Source organism: Silurus aristotelis (genome assembly GCF_946808225.1).
Source record: "Silurus aristotelis genome assembly, chromosome: 19".
Lineage (NCBI taxonomy): Eukaryota > Metazoa > Chordata > Actinopteri > Siluriformes > Siluridae > Silurus > Silurus aristotelis.
The window spans coordinates 7,568,671-7,594,981 of record NC_139592.1 but is presented as its reverse complement, the minus strand read 5'-3'; the positions used below and the strand labels follow the sequence as shown (position 1 = coordinate 7,594,981).

Genomic DNA, 26,311 nt, shown 5'->3' with positions numbered 1-26,311 from the left:
ATAAATGTAGTGTATATTGATAACTACAGGGAATGGATATAAAGGATAAAATAATGATAAAAAATGCTAGAGAAATTTTATTAGGTATTTTCATTAACCTTTTACAGTTGTGTTGTTGAAGCTGGAAAGCAACAATGTGCATTAAATGAATGTTAACTGCAAATGAATTAAAGCAATTCCTTATCAATCTGTATATCGCTGCTATTTTGCTTGATAATTTGATAGATAATACATAAACCCTAAAAACAACATCTGTAGGTAAAGAAGGCATGTAATAGAGAATATAAAAGAATGTAATATGTTATTTTCATTCATTATTATTCAAACTCATTAATATTTAACCCCTTAAACTCCAGGGATATACCAGTGCCTCACTCTTGTAATTGTATACCTTTTCTATTTCTTTCACAATTGTAACTGAATAATTGACCACACTAAACAATACACTTGAACTGATAAGCGAATAGTATGGGAATTAATTTGTAGTGTACATTTATTTGATGTGTTCTGCATTGTGAGAATTGTTGTCCTTTTTTGTTAACTTCGAAGAGCATGCACATGTTCCAGCAAATAAAAGTCCTCTGTTGGGCAGCAAAGTTGTTTTTTCATTCAAATTTAAATGTCACAACATTTACATGACATTGCTGCATGCAAAACTCACCAGAATTTTTTTGGCCTCCCGATTCGGAATGGAGAGCAAGGCATGTTGATCCTCTCTTGTCAGACCTACAGAGTTTTTTTGTATGTGTTTCTCCCAGAATCCCAGAGATTAACCCTATTCTTATCAACATTATACACTTAAAGAAATACAAGGCCTTGGCTATTGTTTAATGCTCAACCTCACAATTATGGGAAGTTTTTTACTTTGAAACATTTTTCTGAAAATAATATGGGTCACATTCTTCCTTGCTTTGGATAAGTTCTTTCCAAATGATCTTCCAAAGCTAAGATATATTTTAATTCCAATTTTCTAAACTTCAACAAAGTTTTACATTAACATACTTCGGAAATAACGCTTAAGGTAAAATTGCATTCTGCGTTTTCAAAACAAGGCCTGTGAATAGCTCAGGTCTTATATAACTAGTTTATTTTTCCAAATGATATATAAATGATATCTCAAAATTCTCTTTTGAGATCTTATCAGCATCATATTCTGCATGCATAAAGGTCATCATGCACATCAAGCAGCAAAAATACTGACAAACCGCAACTACAGCAATAAATCCACTGGTGTAAGTATGCTATGAAGGTAGCACTCCCTTTACGAAGCAGACCCTCAGTGCGATGAGGAAGATTCGAGTGTGGTTTGCGGTAGGCTCCTGTTTTCCAGGACAGCTAGAAGCTAAAGAGGCTCAGAGATGGAAAGACGCCAGTGCCCGGTACTGCAGAAACCTGATAGAGGCTCTAGCAGGCTGACCTTCAAAGCTGGATGAGCTCACTGTCCATCTGCCTTCACACACTTCCTGTCATCGCGAGCATGCATGCACACACGCAAACTCACACATACACTTTCTCGCATACATCCTACTTTGCACCTCACTCGCTCTGTCCTGCCAACACTGCAGAACTGTCTACTGTTACTGTGGCAACCAGACAGCGGGGCTGCAGTGTCTCGGCTCATATTGGGACCGCTCTCTGTCTGCCGCTGCCTCACTATGCCCGCACATGCACAGGGCAACATGATCTAGCTCAGGAAACAGCAGTCTCTTTGCTTTCAGACTTTTGAAGGAAATTGTGTTGGATTGAAAAAAGGACAGGTATATGGAGTGCCAAATTACTCTCTAACAAATCTGCATTACAATTATAATATTGAATAAATGTAAAATACATATAAGATACATGCAATACTGAAAAGAGAATATAAGATAAAAAAAAATTTACAATACAGTATAGAAAATATATACAGAAATATATATATAAAGAAATTTTATAATCAGGCTATAATAATTATGTTATAATAAAAGAAATAAATAAACTATTACATATACTATTACAAAATGAATTATCCTATAATATTTTAACTTTATTTTAACTTTATTATAATTTATTTGCTTATGTAGCCAGTGTATCATATTAACATAGACTTTACTGTTTCAAATGTGTCTGTTTTTAGTCACTAATTATGTTAGCCGTCATAATGTTGCTTTGAAACTGACACAACACTTGTTTTCTGCAGTATTTATATATACACCAGCCTTAACTTGTCTTCATGTAGAAATAAATGACAAGAATCCTTAATACGTTTTAGTACTTCAATACTCAATCTGTGCAAAGTAAGTAGATAAAAGAGACAAATAATCAATGGCACGGTGGAGTGATGTGACCTAACACTAATTACAGATACTCTTTGAAACTAGAAAAGTTGGACATATTTTTTAAGACACACACATATATGTGTATGTATATATATATATATATATATATATATATATATATATATATATATATATATATATATATATATATATATATATATATATATATATATGAAGAATAACAAGCACCAAGGTTTTAAACATCAAGGTTAATACAACTTTGGGAAAAAGTTCACTTGAAACATCCAAGGAATGTAATGCATGACATTTTTAAAATGTAATTTAGACAGATCTAGAGATAGACAGCAGCAGATAGATTATTAAAAGCAAGCCTACTTTTGTCATGCAAATGGAGCGAAAAATGTACAAAAGCTAAAATTTATTCCAGAATTCATATTTTAATCACTTTATTCACATCGTTCATTGTAAATGGATTATATTATACACCACAAGATAACAATAAAGCTCTAATCCATATCATCAAGGGCATTTTTGTAAGTATGCATCAGAGAGGTTTGTAAAAAAGCAAGCTTTGAACTCAGACTTATCCACTGACAGATACACAGTGTAATTCTCTTCCACTAAATACAAATAAATGTATTGCAAAAAGAGTAATTGAGGAGTTTAAATACTCACCATAAGCTTCGAGCTTTGGAGAAGGTCCTGTCAACCCTGAAGGGACATAAAACAATTGTCACAGAGAGCAGGTTTTATATAGAGCTGCAACAACTAATCGATAAAATCGTTAATAATCGATAATAAAATTCGTTGTTAACGAAGGCCGCTATCGAATAGTTGGGCTGCTTAAGTTATGGGTTAGCATGAAGGCAAGATAACACAGCTGCCTGCGAAAATGCAAGACAGTACAGGAGCAAGTGTGCAGCCTAAATCATCAAAGACAGGGAAACATTTTATATTTAAAACAACAAAGAAAACTGTACCTGGAAGTTATGCAAAGCGGAGCTAGTGTGGTATGGAAGTACCCAGAGGTTGGAAGTAACGAAGGACAAATACTTTTTTACTGTACTTAAGTAGATTTTTCTGGTATCAGTTCTTTACTTCACTATTTATTTTATATTTTATTTTATATGAAGCTAACAATCAGCAAGGTAAAAGACAACAAGAAGTCTGGGGTTAACGTAGATGAGATAGTCTGGATACATTCGTTAGGCAACAAAATTAGAAATTCGTAAGGCAGTAATATATATAATATATATATATATATATATATATATACAGGGGATGTCAAACGCAAATTTCATTTTGATGGCACAAATTTTAGTAACGCGATTAACGCAGCGCGCATTTCTTTTGGACCATTTTTATTAAAAATATAAAAAAATTAATTAATAAATAAAAATGAAACGACATTTAAACTTTCAGCTCAACATAAATCTATTCTCAAAGTCCTTCTTTACTCAGATATAAAATTAATAGATAAACAATAATAAATTATTAAAACTGATCTTGCATGATTTTAATTTTGTGCATCTCTACATTTGTCAAACAACCACAAATCTACTGACATAAGATTTCGAAATATATTTACTATATTTAGATGACTACAAAAACCTTATTCTTGGTCACAGTGCATGGAGAAACATTATGAAAGCAATAACTAATAATGAGAGGGTAATAACGAGAATGTCAAAAGAATGTCACGCTGCAGCAATGGATTTTAGACAAAGGCAGACAAACTTAATATGCAGCAATGGACAATCAGAAACATTGAAAGGATTAATCCTAAAACAAAAAAAGACTTAAAAAAACAGATTAGAAAACAAAGCTTGGAATTAATGACAGTGACTGCAACATTATTCCAAATACTACTATAAAGAAACAGCAGGGTTTACATAGATAAAGTAATCAGGTGAGTAACAGGTGATCACAATCAGGTAACAAACCAAAGAAAATGGATGGGGTGGTTCAAGAAGCCAAAACAATATTACACTGCACTTTTTGAAGGAGGAAAATGATGTCAATTATTTTGGGAAAAGATGAGAAGCAGATCTGATCAGAAATCACAGCAACATGCTCAACTAAACCTCTTTTCACATGCACTAATGATACCAAAATATTCAAGGCATCAGTCTTGTGCCTTGTTTTTTCATATACAATGTGATCTTGGGAAAAAGAGCCAGCTTCATGTGAAAAATCTTGCGTAGTATGCAGATTCCTCATAACAAGTGAGGTGCTTATTTTGGACATGAATCATTCCAAATGCATACAATATACTGTATTTATACAATATATGGACAAATGTTTGTTGACATCTGACCATGAGATTCATACAGTATCTGTAGGGTGAAGAGGCCTGGGGTGCAGTCAGTGGCCCAATTCACCCCAAACATGATCAATAGGGTTGAAGTTAGATATCTATATCAGGCCACTCAAGAACTCCAACTTCAAACTATGTAAACCATATCTTAATGGAGCTTACTTAGTGCATAGGGACATTGGCATGCTGAAAAGGGTTGAGGTCTTCTAGATCAAATGAAAGAATTTTACCACATCCAATGAATGTTTTAAAAAAAATTAGGTGTCCCGATAATACACCATAACATTATGACCACCTGCATAATATTGTGTTGGTCTCCCTTTTGCTGCCAAAACAGTTCTGACCTGTCAAGCATTAACAGCATTATTTTCTTTAGCGATTTGAGCAGCAGGGGCTCATCTGTTGGATCGGACCACACGGGCCAGCCTTCGATTTCCATGTGCATTGATGAGATTTGGCCCTCTCGCCATGACCCTCTCGCTGGTTCACCACTGTTATTTCCTTAGACCACTTTTGATAGATACTGACCACTACAGACTGGGAACACCCAACAAAAGCTGCAGTTTTGGAAATGCTCTGACCCAGTCGTCTAGCCGTCGCAACTTCGCATCAGGTGCCATGATGAAGAGATAATTAGTGTTATTCACTATACCGTTTATAATGTTATAATGTCATAATGTTATACCTGGTCAGTGTATATAGTGTATGTCACATCCAATCTAATACAAGTCCAGGAAATTTGGGGTCACTTTTCAGTCCTACTCTATTTAATACCGCAACTGCGTGAGTTGCTAGTGTAAGTGCAGGAGAACATGGGTCAGAACTGGAACATATACAGTACATCTCAGTGTGTTGCTATCTGTTATGCATATAGAGTAATTATTGGAGATATCTCATTTGACTGTACACACAGTGGTGTCTAATTTGCTTGTACATGACTTCCACCCACCCGCTCCCTCAGCACAAGAACAGCTTTTCCAATTAGAGTGCCAAAAGTGTAGCAGGATTCCCACTAGCATTGCCTGTTAGATAGCCATGTCCTCATTCAAACCTTTGCCTTACATTCTGAAGTATTTAAACTTTTAATATAGCTGGCTAATGAACATGGGGTAGTCATGTAACACTGATTCCTGATGGCTCCTCCATGTTCTTTACCTTAATAATTTTTTTCCATCTTCCGCTTTAAACTGATTTCGGCTGTATATGATTACAAATGCAACCTGAATGCGTGAGTTAAATAAACATCTCAGCATCATAAACACATAAACAGCTGCTGCTACTGTGAATTAAACATTTTAATATTCATCTGTTGCTTAGAAGAGTAGTTGTGTTGGAAAGCAGCAGATGGAGCTGTGGTGCAACACTCAAAGACAAGCACAGCTGCAAGGATTTCAGATCCGTCACCACACACCAAAGACAGAAGGATGATCGAAAAATTAAAAGAGTGGCAGTTGGATCTTATTTAGTTCATTTTTATGTTGCATGCAATTGTCGGTCATGAACAGTGGCAAATTTAATCCATATATTCGCTTAAATCTGATGCAACAATGGAAATATCCTCTCAAGATAAAAACATTCACGTAAAAGACGTAGGCTAAGTAAATAAGTCATTTAGGAATATTATGACAAAGAGTGCCAGCTTTTTTTTTTTTTTTTTTTTTTTTTTTTTTTTAATCACATTTCTTACATTTATTAATTCCTCTCCAGTAAATGCTTCATCCCGTTCAGGGATTTATTAGAACAACACTAGACATAAAGCAAGGCTTTCAATTAAAATCCATTTTATTTTTTTTCTATTCTGCAAAAATCCTCTAAATAGGCCCAGGAAGGCATCTGAATAGATATACACACTTCTCTGTCATATCAACAAATCTTACCCAGCTGCTCAATATTTCAGCACTCCTACTGCTAAGCAGTCTCTCTTCATATCTCTGCTCTTTTTTGTGAAGCATTTTGCTTTGAACAGACAGTCCCCTGTCCCTAGGCAGGCCAGAGAGTGGGCTACTCTGGGAATCCAGCACTTTTACTCAATTTTTCTGTCCTGGATTAAGATGCTTATTCATGGCTTCATCCACCACCATCTGACAACAATTCGGGTATTCCTGTTACCATGGAAGAATTCTGATTTATATGGAAGCATTAATCATAGATTAAAACGATGGATTTGGTTTATATATAACTCTTTCTGGCGTACATACAATATCATGAAAGTTGAACAATATGTTTCAGTTTCCATGATGTTTTGTTTACTGAGTGCTTGCAGGTTAGCGAGAAAAAAACAACCTCAAAATCAAATTCAAAAATCAAAACAGACTCGGCAGGTCCTTATTTAACATCACATGCTCCTGATTCTTGATTAGATATGGCACATGAATATCAGAAAACAAATCAACAATTTCAGCTCACCTCAGGAATACATTTAAATGAAAAGTTACTAATGGTATTATAGTAAATACGTTTTGTTTTATACTACATAGAAAAAAAGGTGTAAGAAAATATCAATACACATCAGTATCGCAATATTTTGTTCGGCGGAACTGTATTAAGATTTTAAAAGTTTATATCTGGCCGTTAGATACATAGCAGTCTTGTTATCTCTGCAGTTAAACAATGACAGGAAGTACTAGCGTAGCACTAATGTTAGGGTTAAAATCCACCTGTTTTCTGAGGGCTCTGCTGTAAAAACTATGGGTATAACTTCAGACGGAAATAATAACAGCGTTGACTGACTTGTGCCGATGGCAATTTTTGGTTATATTTGGTTTGTTTTTCAGACAGGAATATGTTAAAATAGCACTCAAAAGATCAGGAACAACATGCACTGTTCGTGGATGCACTTATAAGCAGACGAAGTTTAATATGTGGCTTAAAGAACAGTGCTATATACACAAACCTAAAGTTGCACTTGTGAGAATACAGGACATGCCTGTCTTTTCTTGCCTTGCATTCTTTACCTTTATAGAAGCTGGTAAAAAAACCTTTTGCTAAAGTTTGCATATGGTGGTTAATGACAGATTTCCTAAAATTATATCCAATACTTATAATAAGAAATATCCCAATATATCACCTTCACCTAATATCATCCTCATTAAGTGAAAATAGTATAGTTTAATGAAGTGTTATTGTGTAAACTGTAACTTCGGGACAGTCGCACTGGATCTGTTCTGTCGTGACTCGCGAGCATCAGGTCATGTCCCTCGCTCGCGACAATGATTGATTCAATTAAACCGGTGCAGACAAACACTAAATCTAAAAGCAGCAAATAACAGCAGCAACGATAACATTTTTAGTTACTGTTGTGGTTTTCAGCGAATGCTTTTGCATTTGTACATCAAATTATTTTACTATTTTCTTTTTTTTTATCAAACCTGTAATCTCTTTTAGTAACTTGTGTTTTCGAACGTGATTTACTGAGGCTTTAAATGCTTGTTTTCAATGTTTGTATAGTTATATCATTAAAACTTCATTAATGAATATATTGGTTACCTAAACTAAGAGATTCTGGATCCCAGACACTTCTATTATGCATGCAGTATCTGTAGATTGTCACAATCAGAGTAAAAAAAAAAAAAAAAAAAAGGAAATTCAAACCTAGTGTGTGTTTTATCTGCAATTTAATGGCTGCTGTTTGAGTGAACTATGCATACTTAATAATTTTTTGATATTGCTTTTCTTTGTATAGATTATCTATCATAGTCATTTTATGCTATCATATTGGGGGAAGTGGTAGCCTAGTGGTTAATGTATTGGACTTTGGATCCAGGGGTTGTGCGCTAAAGTCCCGGCAATACCAGGCTGCCACTCTTGGGCCCTTAAGCAAGGCCCTTAACCCCCCATGAGTGCTCAGTTGTGGAATAGGGACAAAATACTCTGCCATTGACAGTCCCAAGCCCGGATGCGAAAGGAGGAGGAAGGGAAGTTGGGCTAGCAACCCGACCCGTAACAAAACTGCTATGCAAACGGCAAGTAAGCCACCAGGCCCTTGCCGCACAATGCTTATCATGGTGCAAGAGGAATAAAAAATAGTGCTATCATAATTGATTGTCTTAGATTAGATTTGCATATATATCTAAATAAATATCTAAGATCAATCTATGATGTGCACAATTCAATGTAAATTCAGAAACTAAAGGCATTTTAGTATTTTTTAGCTTAAGAAATACATGGGTAGTGCACAATATGCCAATAATATATAGATGCCTGACAATGACCTCTATATGTTGGCCTTTCACAAGCTTTTGGCACAAAACTATGGCAGGTGATGGCTTGGAATATCTTATATGCTCAGTCATTATGATTGCCTTCAATTATTAAAAAATGGCAAGGTCATGTCTTAATATGTGAGACTTCCTTAAGTTTTGAAAATGGAGACACCTGATTATATAGAAAGTCTTAAATTCCACATCATTGTGATTGCCCTTCACTGTGACTAAGGCTTAAAGCGAATCTATTTTTCAAATGTACACAAGGCAAGGTCAATGAAAACATGGCTTGCCAGGTTTGGTTTCAAAGCATTTAAGTGGCTGCACAGATCCTTGACCTCAGCCTTTCACCTTAGGAATGAATTGAAATGCCAACTACATTACCTGGTCTCACTAATGCGCATGTGGCTGAATGAACACGAATGACCAAGTAACAATCCAATAGACAGGAAAAGCCTTTAGAGAAGAGTGGAGGTTATTACAAGAGCAAAGGGCAACTAAATCTATAATAGGATGTTCGACAAGCATAAGCACAGTGCGTGCATGTGTGATTGCTCAGACGTTCACATACTTTTGATGTATTTTTAAAGGTATTTTTATGTTTAATCCTGATTAAATAAAATTTGAAATCCTTTCATGTGGTGTTAAGGTTCAGGATATTGAAATATTAAGAAAGCATTGGGGCTTTCCAGCAATACATAGCCTGGATTTCATGAGGCAAACCTATTAGTCCAACTGACAATTGCAGGAAAGGCTAAAATTCGGATTTTGCATATTTATCTTTTCAATCTACAGCCACCACACAGTTCAGGAATATAGGGCACAACTTATCATCACACCTATGTTATTTTGCATAATGATGGCATAATGATGGCATAATGAGCCTTACAGCACAACACAATGCAGTTTTGAATAATGCTCATAATCACAGCTTCAGAGACCTGAGATCTTGCAAAATTCTATTAAGATATACATGGATTATTCAGCTATAAATCATCCTGATAATCCTCTCGTTAATACTTATCCATGGACATAAGTCAGCAACAGATACTTGCAGATAGTTAGATAGGCACTGTGAGGATGTCAAAAGTAGACAAACTCTGATGTTGCTATATTGTGCAATTGGTGCAATATTAAAAAACATAATTGTATTCCACCACATACTTTGACACTAGTATCGTATTAAACGTGGAAAATAACTCAGGATTTAATGTGAAAGATATTTTAGATATTTATTTGATATGCTATACACTGCCTTACAATAAGCCATTCCAAGTTTTTGCAATGTGTAATTGTTGAATAGCGTTACCACCTTACAGCTCCAGGGTCCCTGGTATGATGCTTCACGTTTTTTCCCACCACTATGTGGGCTCTCTGGTTTCGTCCTGCTTACCTAATTTGCCACAAGTTGCCCTTGGGTATGAATGATGTGTCATGGTGTGTGTTCTTTGCAATGGTGGCTTTGATTCCCTTCTCACGGCCAGTGTTCCCAGATTAAAAGAAAGATTTTTGTGTGTGTGTTTGTGTGTCTCTGTGTGTGGGATAATAACTAAGGATTTAGGGTTCAATAGTTGTCTTGTGAGAGATACTCTAAAGCTTCCCACATACATCCCTGAACATATGCAGTGTGTTTAGTCATCACTGTGATAATTTATTCTGCTAGTTTAATGTCCCACTGTCTATCTAAAATTAATTCCTCCTTCTCATTTGATTCAGTCTCAAATTCATAAGTGTCTGTAACAGACGTCAATATTTGATGTGATATTTAAAGCATGTTAAATGGTACCATGCTTCTCCGAGGGCATAATATTGAAGATGGTTTGTTGGTTGGTTGTTTTTCACAACAACACTTTTTTTATCCTCCTTTATGTAAATACTGTGTATAAAAATGAGACTTGAGAGTATACTTAGATGTGTAAGTTTAACTCAAACAATGTCCAACACAAAAAAAAAAAAACATACAATGGGTAGATCTAGGTCATACACCACAAAGACACAATCTAATGAAACACAATCCAAACAGCAGATCCAAAATAATAGTCACAAAACAGGCAAGAGTAGATCAATGTAAAACCAGAGCAAGGGGCATTCAGGATGAAAAAAAAACCCCAAAAAACTGAAAAGTAAGGCTGGGTCACATACAGAGCTCAATCAGTGAAACATCAGCTCTGAACTTACTCAATTTATAAACAAGCAACAAGACATTACAATTACCATGAGTGTCTGTGTGCTGTACATACAGTTATGGCGAGAAATAAGTCTGACTTACAAAAGAGTTTACGATTTAGGGGAGGGTTCCCTCTGGTGGTGTGGTAGTGAACTATCTGTGACAAAATTGAAATTTTGTATCCAGAATCGTAGTATTACCATGGCAAACTGGGAGATCTGTGATTAAATAGAGAGCGATGTGTTACAGATGTTCTCTTGAGGTGTATAGACGTTTAAGAAAACCTGGTGGTAATTAATATAAGGTGTGAAACTGAACCTAACACTCAGCATGAAAGTCCAGGACTAAATCCTGAATCCAGACTTGTTGAATCCTGGAATATAAAGAACTAGGTGAGATGTGTAATAACTGGATGATGTTCTCACGCATCTTTGTATGTCTTCTCTAGGGAAAACCATGGTTGTATTGGGCCATCATCATTTTCCAGTTGAATGCAGCTGCAATGCATTGAGATTTTCATTGGGAGTGACAAGGATGGATAGGAGTAGAAATAAGTTTATTTGAGGGACTGTGCATGTAGGATGTTTTGGGGACACAGATGCCAGATTGAGATGGTCTGGACATGTGCAGAGGAGTGACATGGGGTATAACTGTAGAAGAATGCTGAGGATGGAGCCACCAGAATGGAGGAAAACCTTAAGGCCAAGAAAGAGGTTTTTTAATGTGAAGAGGGAAGACATGCAGGCAGTTGGTTTGAAAGAGGCAAATTTAGAGGACAGAGTAGTATAGAGACGGATGATCGGCTGTGGTGACCCCTAACGGGAGCAGCCGAAAGAAGAAGAAGAAGAAGAAGTATAGAGCTGCAATGCATGACCTGTGGAGGGTGGTTTCTGGGAAAATCATTATTATTAGGTTACACCAGACACATGACAAGGCAAGTGCTTAAGCTATTGGAATCAGGTCTATAGCATTTTCAGGTTAGAATATGTGAAGAAGAGGGGACACTGCCTTGGCATGGACTTTATGTCTTTGCTTTATGTTCTGGTGACCTGTAAAGATGTTCAGACAGTTCTTTACAATACTACATCCTTAATTATAAGCAAGTTCTGGATTCCCCCTATAATAGTTATGTTCTTTTGCTTTTAGTTTCCATAAAGAATCTATGTTGCAGTTTTTCAAGGTTGCCATGTTGTTAAGAAAAAATTGCTCCCACTGTAAATCTCTATTAAGAATAGAGAATAAGGGGCTGATTACTTCATCATCTAGACAGCAGATCGGGAGTGCTGGCAAAGCATTCTGGAACAGTGATTTTCAAACATTGGGTTCATTTCCTAACCACTAGGTTTCCCATTTAGATTAAGGGTAATATCAGAGGGCTTCTTCAGAGCTGAATCACAGGAAGAATCACTTGCAGAAATGGGCAAATCCTTAAAAACCTTTGCAGTTAATTAGTGGTTCAAAGTCTGCAACCTATCCTGATTCCAGACAACTGAAATCCTTTAAGAATTTTCTTTTATTCTCTGTAAATATTTGGTTCAGTGTTGTTTGGTTGAAATGGTGGTAGGTCAGGTTTAAACCAATTCCCCAGGAAAGGCAAAGGTTAAGTACAGGCAAAATTAAAAGTACAGTGCATTTGCCCATAGATCCATAATATTCGTAGGGTTTTACAAAACAAGAGCAGAAGTGGTCTACTTCTGAGTAAAAGATAGAAGAACTGTGTGAGCTACTCCAAATTGTTGGAGATTGATGTTACCCTGTAGATGATTTTAGGATATAATCTTTAAACAGAGGTTCCCTGGATCCATGTTATTAGCAAATGCCTTTGGTAAATAAGAAGATGAATTTATACACCTAACTAGGTACAGTCAGCATTCCAATTAATCCCTAATATGTTCAGTATGGTGGAAGTCAGAGCTCTATTGCAAGGAACTCAGATCTTTCACTTTAGACGTTGTACACCATGGTCACAAAACATAAAACACAGTTTTATGCTGAAACAGGTTTCGGTCTTCTAGTTTAATTTAAGAGAAAATTTGAACTGTCCATGACAGGTGTGACATGGACAGTTATGCTAAGGATATGCTAGATAAGTAACTATGTTTATTTTCTCCATCTCTGCTATCAGTAGAGGCTGCATATTAAATTGCCATTAGTGCCCAGTGGCATAAGGCATGACCAGTGAGGTGTAGCCTACAGAGAACCCTTATCCTGGTTTATCTGGGCCAGTAGAGCAAGTGCTTTGTGCCTACATAATGGAGCCATAGAGGAAGGGAGTGCCCTACTTGGCTTCCGTGCTGACATTAATTAAATACATCAAAAAAAAAAAAAAAGAAATGAAGAAATGGAACAAAAAGGAATCTAGATTTGCCAGCTTGGGTGCTAACGAATAAAGAGAACTACTGCAATCAAATGCAGTCTTTATATAAAAGCAGTTTTTTCACTTTATGTAGGAATCTAAATAAAAATTATTATTATTTTATACATTCATCTTCAGTAAGTGCTTTATTAAAGTCAGAGTGGTGGTGGGTGCAGAATACTTGTATTCAGAGTCTAAATACACTCTGGATGAGATACTGTATAAGCCTCTAGCAAAACACCATACACACAGACACACTTATTCTCAACTAAAGTTAATTTAGCAAGTACAAAGATAAATAAAAAATAAATAAATCAACCAATCCATAATAATAATAATAATAATAATAATAATAGTAATAATCTAAAAAAAAAATAATAATAATTAATTTGCGATAACACAAGTTGTAAATTAAGTTTTAGATTTAGACCTGTTTATGTAGTCTATGTGAATGTGCTGTTATATAGAAAAGAATGTACATTACTAGAATAAGCACATTAATATAAACATGTATTTTGTTATTAAGTTGATTGATGTTATAGAAAATACATCAAAAGCTTCAGATCTAATAATTCAACACTGTTGGGAGATAAATGGCAACCTGGAATGATGCATTTATTATAATATGCATTTAGTATAAAGATAGTTTTCATGTAATGGTTATTTTTTATGTTTAATACATAAATGAAGTGCTTATGTTTGATTTAATTAATCAATTGCAAATAAAATATTTATGTGTTTGTGTGTTTTAGTGGAATAGAAATAGAATTTTTAAATAATTGTAAGGAAAAATGATTTTCTTAAAACTGTACTTTGAATTGTGATTCAAATTGAAAAGTGAAATGTATTTTCGTTTAGAAAACATGAAGACTTGATAAAGTCGACATTATGAATAAGACAAAAGAAACATGTAAGAGCATGAGATGCTAAGTTACAGCTCCACGAATACTCCTGTATTCCCTGACAAAATAAAGTTACACAGGTTACAGGTTTAACTGTTAACAAAACATACTTCCTATGGCAAACACCATTGATGGGTTGTTCTAGCAATGTTATCTTTATTTCTGCATGAGCACAGCATAGATAACAAGACCATGTGAAATGCTGAGAATGTCAGGGGCATATCATGTGCCTCACTCAAGATAATGAATTAATTACTGCACCACAAATGCAATTTATTCCACAAATACATTTTTCACATTTTCTTTATTTCTATTCTGTGCAAATTATGTTCTCAAGAAAATACTGAAAAAAGCGTCTAAGGTCACATTATGGTTTATGATTTATGTTATGATAAGAAAACCAGATGATTGCTACATATCTCCTGGTTCACATGTCTTATAGCCAGAGGAACACACAAAGTGAAATTCACATGAAATCTAAGAAATGAAAGAAATAAAAGAAAAGAGTATCTCAGACATCTTGCTTCTCTTTAATCAGTTCCCTTTCTGTTAATAAAGAAAGCTGAAGTAACAATAAAAGATTACTGCTGGAAATTGCAAAAAAAAAAAAAAAAAAAAGGTTCAGGATTCTTTAAGGCTTTTCAACACTACACAATTGGTATCACACAGAAAAATTTTCATCTACAAACTGTCAGCAATACAGGATCATTTCATTTAACCCTTTCTTTCAAAACACTGATGTTTCATTTCACTGGTTAAATTGAAATCAGCTCATTGGACATGCTCAATTAGTATAAACAAAATAATAATAATTATTATTAATAATAATAATAATAATAATAATAATTATTATTATTATTATTATTATTATTATTTGTATTATTAATAATTATTATTTTGTTTTTGGTTCCCTGGTGTTCTAGTGGTTAGGATGCGGCGCTCTCACCGCTGCGGCCCGGGTTCGATCCCCGGTCAGGAAACCAACTCCAGCCATTAGGGTTGCACAAGCCTTAGTGCCTGTGCCAAATCAAACATGCGGATGGTCCGCTGTGGCGACCCCTAATGGGAGAAGCCGAAAGAAAGAATAAATGAATTATTATTATTATTTAATTGACACACATCTGTTACAAGTCTTTTGGGTTACTGTTTGTAGAGTGTAGCACCTTAGTATTTAGCTGCTGGTAAAAAGGGCAATGGCAGAGGAAAGAGCCCCCTGCTGGGCAAATACTTAACAGCCCACCTACACTAAAGCTTATACAAGTGCCACATTAAACTAAAAAGATAAATATCTAAACCTATTTGTGAACAATTAATCACTATTGTGGAGTCTGACATCACAAATAAATCACAAGACGAGCTCCACCAAAACAGAGTAATATTTTTAAAGTAAAAAGTAATAAAAAAATTATAACACTATAATAATATTGACAAACATTAATAAACATCTAATCCAATTTATTTTAAATAAATACAGTTATAGTAAAAAAAAAAAAACTGTGAAAGTAAATGCCAAAATAATAGTTAAATAATAATGTTTATTAGTTTTTAACTATGGTTTAAATGGCTTAACTAAATAAATAATCAGATGAGTTCCTTCCAGTTAGTTTGTGATAATTAAAATTTTAATATATTTTTTTTAAATCATGGTATCCATGGTATTTCAGTAAAATTTACTTTGACTTAAATTATTACAATATTGATATTACACTGTCTTCTCACCACCAACACATTGTCTATAAGCAGGTCAGTCAGTAATAAAAACACTGGGGATAATGTGCCGTGTGCTGCACCGACACGTAAAGACAAAGGATTTGTTTGGGTTGAGTCTGTATACTTATATGCTTACTGTATATATTTAATTATGTGCAAAATCAAAACCTATCTACAGTATCATGTGCCTAATATCTAACATGCTTTTTCATTATTTATGGCATCAATTATATAACCTGCCTATAGCATTAGTGGTCTCAACCAGAATGCTACCAACCACTAGGTATGCCATGAAACCAAATCAAATGACAAGCAATTTGAGGTAAATCTAGCCCTGAAACTAGCCAACAAAATACCAGTATATTGTAACTTTAGCACCTTTAACAAATTCTTTGAGTGTTTAAGATATCCATGGAAACCACAATAGCATGAAGAAAAACCTTTTGTTAGCTGTAGCCATTAGATATGTCTAAGTTTACAAAAGACACAGTAGCTAAATATCAGCATGAACAAAAACGCTGCATTTATTACACAATTAAAGAGTATGCAATAGCAATCACTATTGTTGTTTAAACACAAATTCTTACACAAAATCAAATATTCTTGCAAAATATATTCCTTAACTGTCCAAAGGAAGCACCAGTTTAGTCTGGCCAGTCTAGCCTAAATTAACTACAAGGATAAAATGCAAAATTCTTTAGACCTGACTATCAGATGTGGAGCTCCAACTAAACTGTTGCTACAAAGTTAAAATAACACAGCTGTGTAGGATATTTTTGTATCCTGTAGCATTAAAATCTCCCTTCACTGGGGGTAAGAGGCCAAAACCGGTTTCAGAATCACAATGTGTGCCAAACTTGGAATGGAATAACTGGAGGGCTTTGACCTTAATATCTTTCGGATGAACTGGAACATTCTTTACTCCACAGATGTCTTCAGTCGGCTTCGGTGCCCGACCGCACTAATAATTTTGTGGCTAAATGAGTACAAATTCCTACAGTCCAGCTGTACAAATCTAGTAGAAAGTCTTCACAAAAAGAAGTGGGTTAAATATTTTAACTATATAGTGCAAAATAACTACAAAATACAGCTTGAATCTTTGTTAGAAAATTTCCTTTAATATCTTTGTACTACTTGATTGAGGAATAACAGCAGAAAATGTATTCATACTGCTATTTAAAACATTTTATTTTATTGTGTATGTAAAATCACAAAAGGCGTATTGACTTTTCAATGTTCAACAAGAAACAAGAAATATTAAACAGGTTTTTTTCATGGTGTCTACAGTAAAAAAAAAAAAAAAAATTTTAAAGCTCATGCGCATATTTAATCTGTAAGAAATACATATGTATTTTCATTATTTGCATATTTTTAGCATGACAATGTATGTATTGACTCGATTTCATTCAGGAGCATGAGAGATCTTGCATATTTTAATCATAATCACATTTTTATTTCATATCTCATGTCTGTACATAATGAAACTTAAGACATATTGAGTATTTGTTTTTTCATAAAAAATGATGAGTCAACGATGTCAATAGTGCATATATTGCTAAGTAACTACTATAAGGATTTGGTGTATTTCCACAGTACTTTGGTATGCAGTTTGACCCAAGGTTTCATTCGGTCAATATCTACTGAATGCAGTAACTGAGCGTGAAGAAGTGTAAATGTGCATACTCATACCTTAGCACAGTGAACACAGTATACTGCACTGTACTCACACAAATAACACACACTCACACATAGCAGGACAGCCAGATGAATATATCCACTATGACAGTCACATAAATAAATACTGCTAATCATCATACCAGTATATATTTCATGCTGGTATGCAAGACTAGCGGCCCACATTGGCGTTTGACCCTGTCACTGACTTTTAACACAACATAACATCATGTTGTGCAACAGGACAAGCATCCCTGAGACTCATTGCCACCTGTCATACAAAAGAACAAGAAGAATGTCATGTGCATGTGCCTAGGCAGCTCAGATAACACTGAGTGATAAGTCGGGCCTTCATTTTTAGAATAGCTGAAACGTTGATATGTTTTTAGGAATCCATAAGAACCATTGGTTAATGTATTTTAACTGCAAATTATCCAAAAAAGTCATGACAAGTTATTGTTAGTAAAGAATGACTTGTCACTTAATGACCAAATACCTGACGTTCTGATCATCCATTATAACCATTATAACTAAGCATTATTTTCTGAACCATGTGCAGCAATCAATCAGAGATTTTTTCATCAGTTAATTAGGACAAGAACTGCAAGGCATAACCAAATATTCATTCCAACATGCAATCCTACCTGCTCGGCTAGGATTAGCTAGTAATTCTTATTCATAAGCAGTCGGCCAAAATAATATTTTGTGTAAGCTTACCTAGATATTGTGTGAACCTTTCCTATTTAGTATCTTGCATCCTAGCACAGCTGCATGCACAGCACCATTTCGTACCGGCTTTAACTATGTAACAAGCTACTCTATAAAGCCAAATTTCACAGCAATTGTAACGAAGCAAATGATTCCCAAATAACTGTGAAATGACTAACAAGAAATTAAAACAAACATAAAAATATTTATATATATAGTTTGCACTTTAGTTACACTTATAGTTACTTTGCAGCTTTAAATAAATCCGGATGTGGATTTAGATCTATTGTGAGATCTATCATGAGTTGATAGTTAGAGGAACCAGACTCAATGAGAACGCATCGTCTTTGTGGGACAATGAATATTGATCAGTCAACATGAAGTGTGTTGAAAGGATTTTTAACAGATGACTGTAATAATGTTCATGATTACAGCAGCAGGTACATGTGTAGCGAATGCAAATAACTGTAACAAGTGTAAGTTTTGGGATTAACAGTTTTTGAGAGAATTAATGGCTACAACGTGTGAAGTTAAACACAGTGAAACAAAACAATGTTTCCTCAGGACCCAGGTGCTACAGCAAACAGCATAAATTAACAAAAGGAATACAAAGAACACAGAAGTACACATAACTCTAAACTAACAACACAAAGTGCACATGTGCAACATTTAGTGTAATCTGTTAAAATCTGTTAAAATACTGGATAAACATTATTTCTCACCACTACATTGTATTACCATTTAGAAGTCCATCAGCAATTGTCTAAATACAATTCTTAGAAATTAAATGTTACAGTTATCCCACATGAGACCTTATAGAAGAACCTGCTAAAGTAAAGCCAAATAAATACAATATAGGCTATGAAACCATAACATAATGGCAAAAAGCAATAGTATCTGTTCTTTTCCACTATATGATCCATTTACAATTGCCTTAGATTGATAGAATAAAAGAATGTAGAATGATTTAAAAAAAATAGTATATAAAACTTGTGGGATTCTTAGAATGACTACACTAGATTCAATACAACAAATGTCCTTTTTCACAAGGCTGTTCCTGAAAAGGTCCACACAAAGCCTTCGTTTTTTTATTTTTTTATATACTGGCATTGTGGCAGTAACAGCAGACAAAGACATGGTGTGAGTCAAGCTAGTGCCCAGATTGTCTGGCCCTGGTTTAGGTGAAATGCTACAATGAGAGAGAGAGCATGTGGGGGTTGAGCATTTCTGGTTCTAAACACACTGTTGATTTCAAGTTGCTTCATTAAGAGAGCATGAAATGAAGCATGACTGCCCATATGAAACAAAAAATGCCATGCACTTCAAATATGTGAATGAACCCAGACACTAGCCAGCAAGTTCACTTCTGGCTGGGAAGTTCCTTAATTTAAAAGTGTTTTCCCTGTTTTATTTCAGATCCTGAATGGGTGATAGAAACTCAGTTGAAAGTGAAACATATGTTGGGCAGCAAAATATTATAAACAGCATGCAATTTTTTTTAATGACCTTTTTTCTGAGACATAATCACCCACCAAGATGAGAAATATCAACATCATTAAAAAAAAATGAGAGTATCAATAGAGTTTTGAACCTCGAAAATGTCTGGCATCTGTAGCAAAAAAGAAAAAGAACAAAGAGTTGCCCTTTCACAGACAGAAATGTTTTCTGTATTTCAGGGCCAGTCGATTGGGACAGTGTCTGTTCTCTCGTCAGCATTCTAGACACAAGCACAGGAACAGAAAGCCCTTGTCCTTGATGAGGCAGTGTTCAGAATCGGTAGCCTTGCACCTGTTGACTCAAGTGGGATACTCCTCCACAGAGCAGACAGAAGAATTCCGCTCAGAGTCTCCTGGAGCCCACTCATGTCTCATGCTGTCCGGACAAGTGTCGATCACAAATCTCACATTAGGTGCCTTCTTTTGGTGAGTTAACAAGCAACTCAAGTGGGATATAATCAAAACCAGATGGGCTGGCTGAGAAGGTAAATAGCACGTGATTGTGTTATGCTCTCTGACCAGTTCACAGATCTGTCTGGATGTCAATATCTGCTGCAAACAGCTGCACAGGCTAATAAAATCCGGACTCGATTACCGCCTTTGCTGTAATAGGTTTTAATGAGGTTTTTCCTTACATGATAGCCAATCAACACTAACAGCGTTAGAGCACATGCTAAAAGGCTCTATGTTTGCCCCTGAAGACACATTAAAACTGGTATCAGTGTATTTATCTAATGTCAAACCAAGCTAAGGATGAGTGGTATTTCCTTTAGCATAGCCAATAATCTCTGACCAGTGACAGAGGACAGCCATTATTATCCCGCTCAGCAAACACAAAGTGATTTACTGAAAACGTAAATTAGAAAACATAAATGGCAGTTTTTCTTACCCTCCATATGCTCCAAAAGTGAAACTCCTTTTCCTTTGAGGCATCTTGGTAAACAGACTAAACTCAGCATTAGAGACACACAGACGGTGGCAGTGATTCGCACTGAGATGGAGGCACTATGTCTGTCTCACCGGACTGAACCATGAGTGGCCAAGCATGTGTGTGTGTGTGTGTGTGTGTGTGTGTGTGTGTGTGTGTGTGTGTGTGTGTGTGTGTCCCTTCTCTTCCACTCCCCTGACTCTCTCCCTCCCTCTCTGTCTGCCTCTGTCTCTCACTTCAGTCTTCCTCTCCACCTCTCTGTTTATGTACATTCCCTTTCCTTTCTTTCTCTCCCCACTGACCACTTTTAGCCCCCAGTGACCAATAGGTGATCACTAAATATGATTCAACTCTTTCAGACAATCTGTAAACAAGCCGATAAGGAACTTTACAAAAGCTTTGCAAACTCAACGCTGTATATAATGTACAGTAACAGTGAAAATAAAATTTCAGAATATATGTGATTGCTGGCATTAATGTCACCAATGCCAAAATAGAGAATAATTAACAGACTGAAAATAAAAGATACAGTGGCTCTTTTAAAGAGAGCATCAGAAGTACATTAACAAAAGTTTATTTCTATAGCACTTTTCACAACAGACATTGTCTCAAAGCAAAAAAGGTGATATATTCACCAATCATTGGGAAAAAAAGCCAGCTGGTCAAACAAAACAAAGGAACAAGCTCAGCTAGAGGGACATGTCTCCTCCTTTGCAGTCAATGTCTTGCAAAACAAAGTTCTGAAATCACTGATTACAGCTGCTGCAAGCTGTTATTTCCCCTTTACACCTGCACTTTTACAATAAATTAAATAGAACAGGGGAAAGTGGAAGTGTTAATTTAGCAAGATCAGTCTGTTGTATTTAAGACTAAAACAGTTAAAGACAAATTACACAAAGTTTTGTCTGTCTGTCTGTCAATCAGTCAGTCTGTCTGTCCCTCTATGTATCGATCCATCTATCTGCAATAAACTTTAAACCACTCCTTAACCAGACATATTGTTAAACTCATTTAATTTGCTTGATTTCTAAGAGATCTAATAAAATTCATAAAAATGATGCCTTTCCCAAATTTAAAAATAAGTTTATAGTTGGCAACAATGGCCTTCTAATAATTTTTTATCCAAGTGATTTCAGTTTGGGTTTATTGCAATCAAGTAAGCTTGACTCAATATTAAAAATTATGGTAGAACACAGTGCTTATGTGAGTTAAAATGGCTTCATTTAGGGGTACTTGACTGGTTATATAAGGTAAAATCTTAAAAATCGTAAAAAAAAAAAAATCTCGATGTCTACTCCTTTTACTTGTAAAGACAGTGTTTAGGTAAGATTGCTGAAGAAAACCACTGGCAAGATACCCTGAACATTCTGGTTAGTTGCAAATCTTTTTTAAACAGTTTTCAAGTTGGGGTGTGAATTTGCTGAAATCTGGGAATTCTGCCCACAAACTTCGACAGGCAGTCTTTTCAAGCTCCACATGAAAGTAAAACCTCATGTTTGTGCAACTTTTTTGATTTACCCTGTGGGAGCCCAGTCCCAATGCCACCAGTCTGAAACTATTTTGGAAGCTGTTTAAAGGAAAAGGCATACGATTCATATCGTCTTCAAATTAATTTAAAACAAATGATCTGTTCAACCTAGAGGTCCCCTGGTGGTCTAGTGGTTAAGATGCAGCGCTCCCACCGCTGCGACCCGGGTTCGATTCCCGGTCAGGGAACTATCCCCAGCCACTCTTAGTGCCGGTCCCAAGCCCGGATAAATTGGGGAGGGTTGCGTTAGGAAGGGCATCCAGCGTAAAACATGTGCCAAATCAAACGTGCGGAGGATCCGCTGTGGCGACCCCTAACGGGAGAAGCCGAAAAGAAAGTTATCTGTTCAACCTAAATAATGTATTCTTGTTTGGCTACATTCTATTTCTATGGTATATATGAAAGGCAAACCAAAAGGAAACACAGATGTGTCGATTGTAACTGTTGTTACAACCTGAGAGATACAGTAGCCATTAGGATAGGTTATATGTATATATTGTATGTACAGATGTATATTATTAGCATGGCAGTATGCAGTGCTGCTTAGCCAAAAATAGAAAGTTGTTGGGTTAACTTGTCAGCAATGCAATGTTCTCCTGCACATTACATAGCTACAATAAATGCATGCAAAATGGGCTGTTAATTATAAACATAGACTGTGGTTTAATAATTATATAAATAAAAGATTCCCAGATAAAGAAATATAGACAATGCAAAAGATTATTAAATATAGTCAATATAAACAACATATTTGAACTACATGATATTTAAACTTGAATTATGATGAATAAAAATAAAGTATTTAATGCTCAACTGAAACATCAGTGTTCAACACTATTTTCTGTCTTTCACGTTCTTTCTCGTTCTTTCTCGTTCTTTCTTTCTCGTTCTTTCTTTCTTTCTTTCTTTCTTTCTTTCTTTCTTTCTTTCTTTCTTTCTTTCTTTCACCAACCGCATTATGTCTGCAAAATACCAGCCCAAAACCTTTCCTCCACACAAACCCAAGATAGAGCACTTCCTGCTTGCTTCTGACTTGCATGTTTTTAACTCTTCTATCAAAGAAAGATAGGCAGACAGACATCCACAAGTACACTGAAGCTTAGATTCCTCAGGAACTTGCCTTCCTTTCTGTCATATGGGTAGAGGTGATATGTGGTGTTTTTTTTCAAACTTTATTACACATTTATACATTTTCACATCTGTACTAGAGACAAAAAACAGTGACCACATGGCATTATTGAACAAAACACAAAATGTCATTTTTAGCACTTTCTGGAAATGGCAGTAGAAATAACATCTATAATCATTTGTAGAAATAGTTATGTGTTCTTTTTCTACATGTAGACCAGTATAAATGTCAAGCCTTGCAACTCGTTTCACAGACCCTAAGTAAAGACTGCATCCAAAATGTTGGTAGAGAATGGCAGAGAACAGCTTAAAATTGTATTTTTTATGTTAAAGACAATTCTAGATCAATTATATTTAATAACATATGAAGTCAATCTGATTTAAAACCCAATGAACTCATTAACCAGCTCATTATGTAAAAAACGATCTCCAAAAGGTGTAGCTAGGTTAATATAGCTTATGTCACTGGTTAAGGACAGAACAGCTGAACCATCAATGGGGGAGGTGTGGAATCTTTGAGCCACATAAGGAGCTAATATTACAGCGACGGGGAAAAGCTCACAGCAACATTTAAAACTGAGATAAAAAACATCCAAATTGATTATGCTGTTCTACGGTCCAACAAATGACAAGGTCAATGTATCACACAACTCTTATAGCAAGCTATAGAACATTGTGTATATGCAAAAAAAATATACAAATGTATAAATGGCAATAGAGATTAAATAAATAAATAAATAAATAAATAACCTATCATTATTTAGTGTGTCCTAAAAATATACACATACAGATGTCAGTAGGAGATGGCTGTGGATTGAGTCAAAGACATGTCTGTGTCTGTCACATTTGTGAAATAAATGGAAGCTCACTCTGTTCGTTGTTTGTACTGTTTTAATACTATTCTTAAGCATTATGTCAGGGCTCCTAATACCTCTGTATCGCAATGTGCCTGTTCTCACTGTGCATGACTCGTTTTTAAATACAATTACAATCTAATGTATTCTTGTCTTTAGAGAGGCAGTACTTGATAGAGCATCCAAACAGAAATCACATACTGTGCACAGTCCTAAATATCTCTGCTGGAGTCTAAAAACATACTGAATATCTGAATAACATACCGAATAACATATCTGCTGTTATATATTTTGTTATAAACATAATTTTTTCTTGCAGACCTGTTTTTCATTGATTTCCTGTACTTCTTTAAAATTTATAATTCTACTACTGTACTTCTATTACTAGTACTACTAACAATAACCTTTCTAATTAAGGTGACAGTAGCTTTCAGTATAAATTCGAATACAGATACACACAGGAAACAGATATTTGGAGCGCTAAACAGATATAGATACAGATGGTGATATTGCATTACATCCCTAAATGCTACAGACAATAGAGAGTAGTAAGGGCTCATATTGTGCAGCTACAGCTTCGTTATAGCACTTTCTATGTGTTTAAACTGCAAATAAAGAAACCTTGGACCTTAGGAAAAACTCCATAAAACTCCATTGTGGACCCCCTTACCAAAACAGATTTATTTTGAAAACTTGAAAATAGGCTTTCTAAGATGCTTGGACTAACAATTGTGAGGAAACCCTTGCAAAGAAAAGGAAAACCTGCAGATTAGATGAAAACTCTGAAGGTGTTCTGTTGCTCGAAATCAGCGATTAGAAAAGTCCTAATAAACAAAATCTTCATGGAGATGCTAATAATGGCTATTAACAAAACAGTATACTCAGCAGAAAAATCCTTTGCTGATCAGATTGTAACTCATCATAGTTGAGTATCCAACCTACAACATGACATGAAATGATGTGTACAGGAGGACAGATAAAACATTTATTTAAAGTATGCTCCAATGCTTTGGTTTTTATCCTGGCTGTCAACTGAATTATGCAAAGACTTACTAATGGCAAGACAGTGAGTACCCAGTGAAGCCACTCTGAACAACTGCCAAACTTGGACTCCACAGATTACCTACATTTCACACAACCAACCAGATTTAAACATGTACAGAAATTAAGATGCTGAAGACTAATCCTACAAATCGTACTGCTGTAAAATTTAGAGAACTTTGCCTAGAGGAAGTAGAGCATTTTTTAATAATCTGCTGTATCTCCTTCTCTGACAATTCAGCCATGCACCAATAACAATTAGCAAATTTGATTAAAGTTTTACTGCTAGATCTTACAAGGCAAAACATTCATCACCCTGAATAAAATTAAGATAATTAGATGAATATCTCATCAAGGTCACATAGAGTCAAGCTTCTTCTGTGTTAAGTTGGAGTTTATCTGCATCTTAGAGAATAATTAAAAGGTTATGATTGAAGGAGAATATGTTAAATTCTTAGTAAATGGGGTGAGCAGCCTATCACCACACAAAAGAACTCCCTTTATAATAAGACACTCATTAAAGAGGAATAATATTAATTTATTTATGTCCAGTTGACGGTTTTGCATGGTCGGGGTTTTGCTGTGGATCCAGAGACTATTGTAGGATCACTGCAAGCAAGGCAGGAGAATTTAACCGGGATGAAACACCAGTCTAGTGTGAGGCACCTTACAAACAAATGTAGTAATAGAAATCAGCACAACTGCATGTTCTTGAACTCTGGGATGAAATCAGAGGATGTGTTGGACATGCCATGTGGATGTGCATATCACATGCAAAATTCTGAAAAGACAGGACACAGGGCCCAAGTACCCATGAGCTACAGTATAAAGCAACAATGCTGCAAGTTACCCAAAATGTGGAATGTAATGTATTTGTTATAAAGCATACTATACACCACTAATTTGATTTGTTATGGTGCATTACAATTATATTTTGCATAAACACACTGTAATATTTCACTGTTTACACTGCTACATAAATGTGCACTTCCTTAACTGAAATAGTTACTACAGGAGAGTTAGC

The 26,311-nt window shown here is 35.3% G+C and overlaps 1 protein-coding gene across 41 annotated transcripts in view; it reads right to left on the bottom strand.

The window, feature by feature from the left end:
- rap1gapa (RAP1 GTPase activating protein a) overlaps positions 1 to 26,311 on the bottom strand; it is a 121,919-nt gene that overhangs the window by 69,469 nt on the left and 26,139 nt on the right. For 17 of the 41 annotated variants that reach the window (XR_014538020.1, XR_014538021.1, XR_014538022.1 and 14 more), the window contains exons 1-2: positions 20,698 to 20,963; positions 2,952 to 2,987 (exon numbers count right to left, since the gene is read on the bottom strand). Coding sequence is in view for 15 of the 41 variants with exons in the window: in XM_083569827.1 (XP_083425953.1) it covers positions 2,952 to 2,987; positions 20,698 to 20,741 (80 nt within the window). In the remaining 26 variants the exon portion in view is untranslated. Of the gene's footprint in view, positions 1 to 661; positions 1,579 to 2,951; positions 2,988 to 20,697; positions 21,036 to 26,311 lie in introns of those variants that run through there. The other 24 variants (XR_014538013.1, XR_014538014.1, XR_014538015.1 and 21 more) reach the window with 7 other exon arrangements.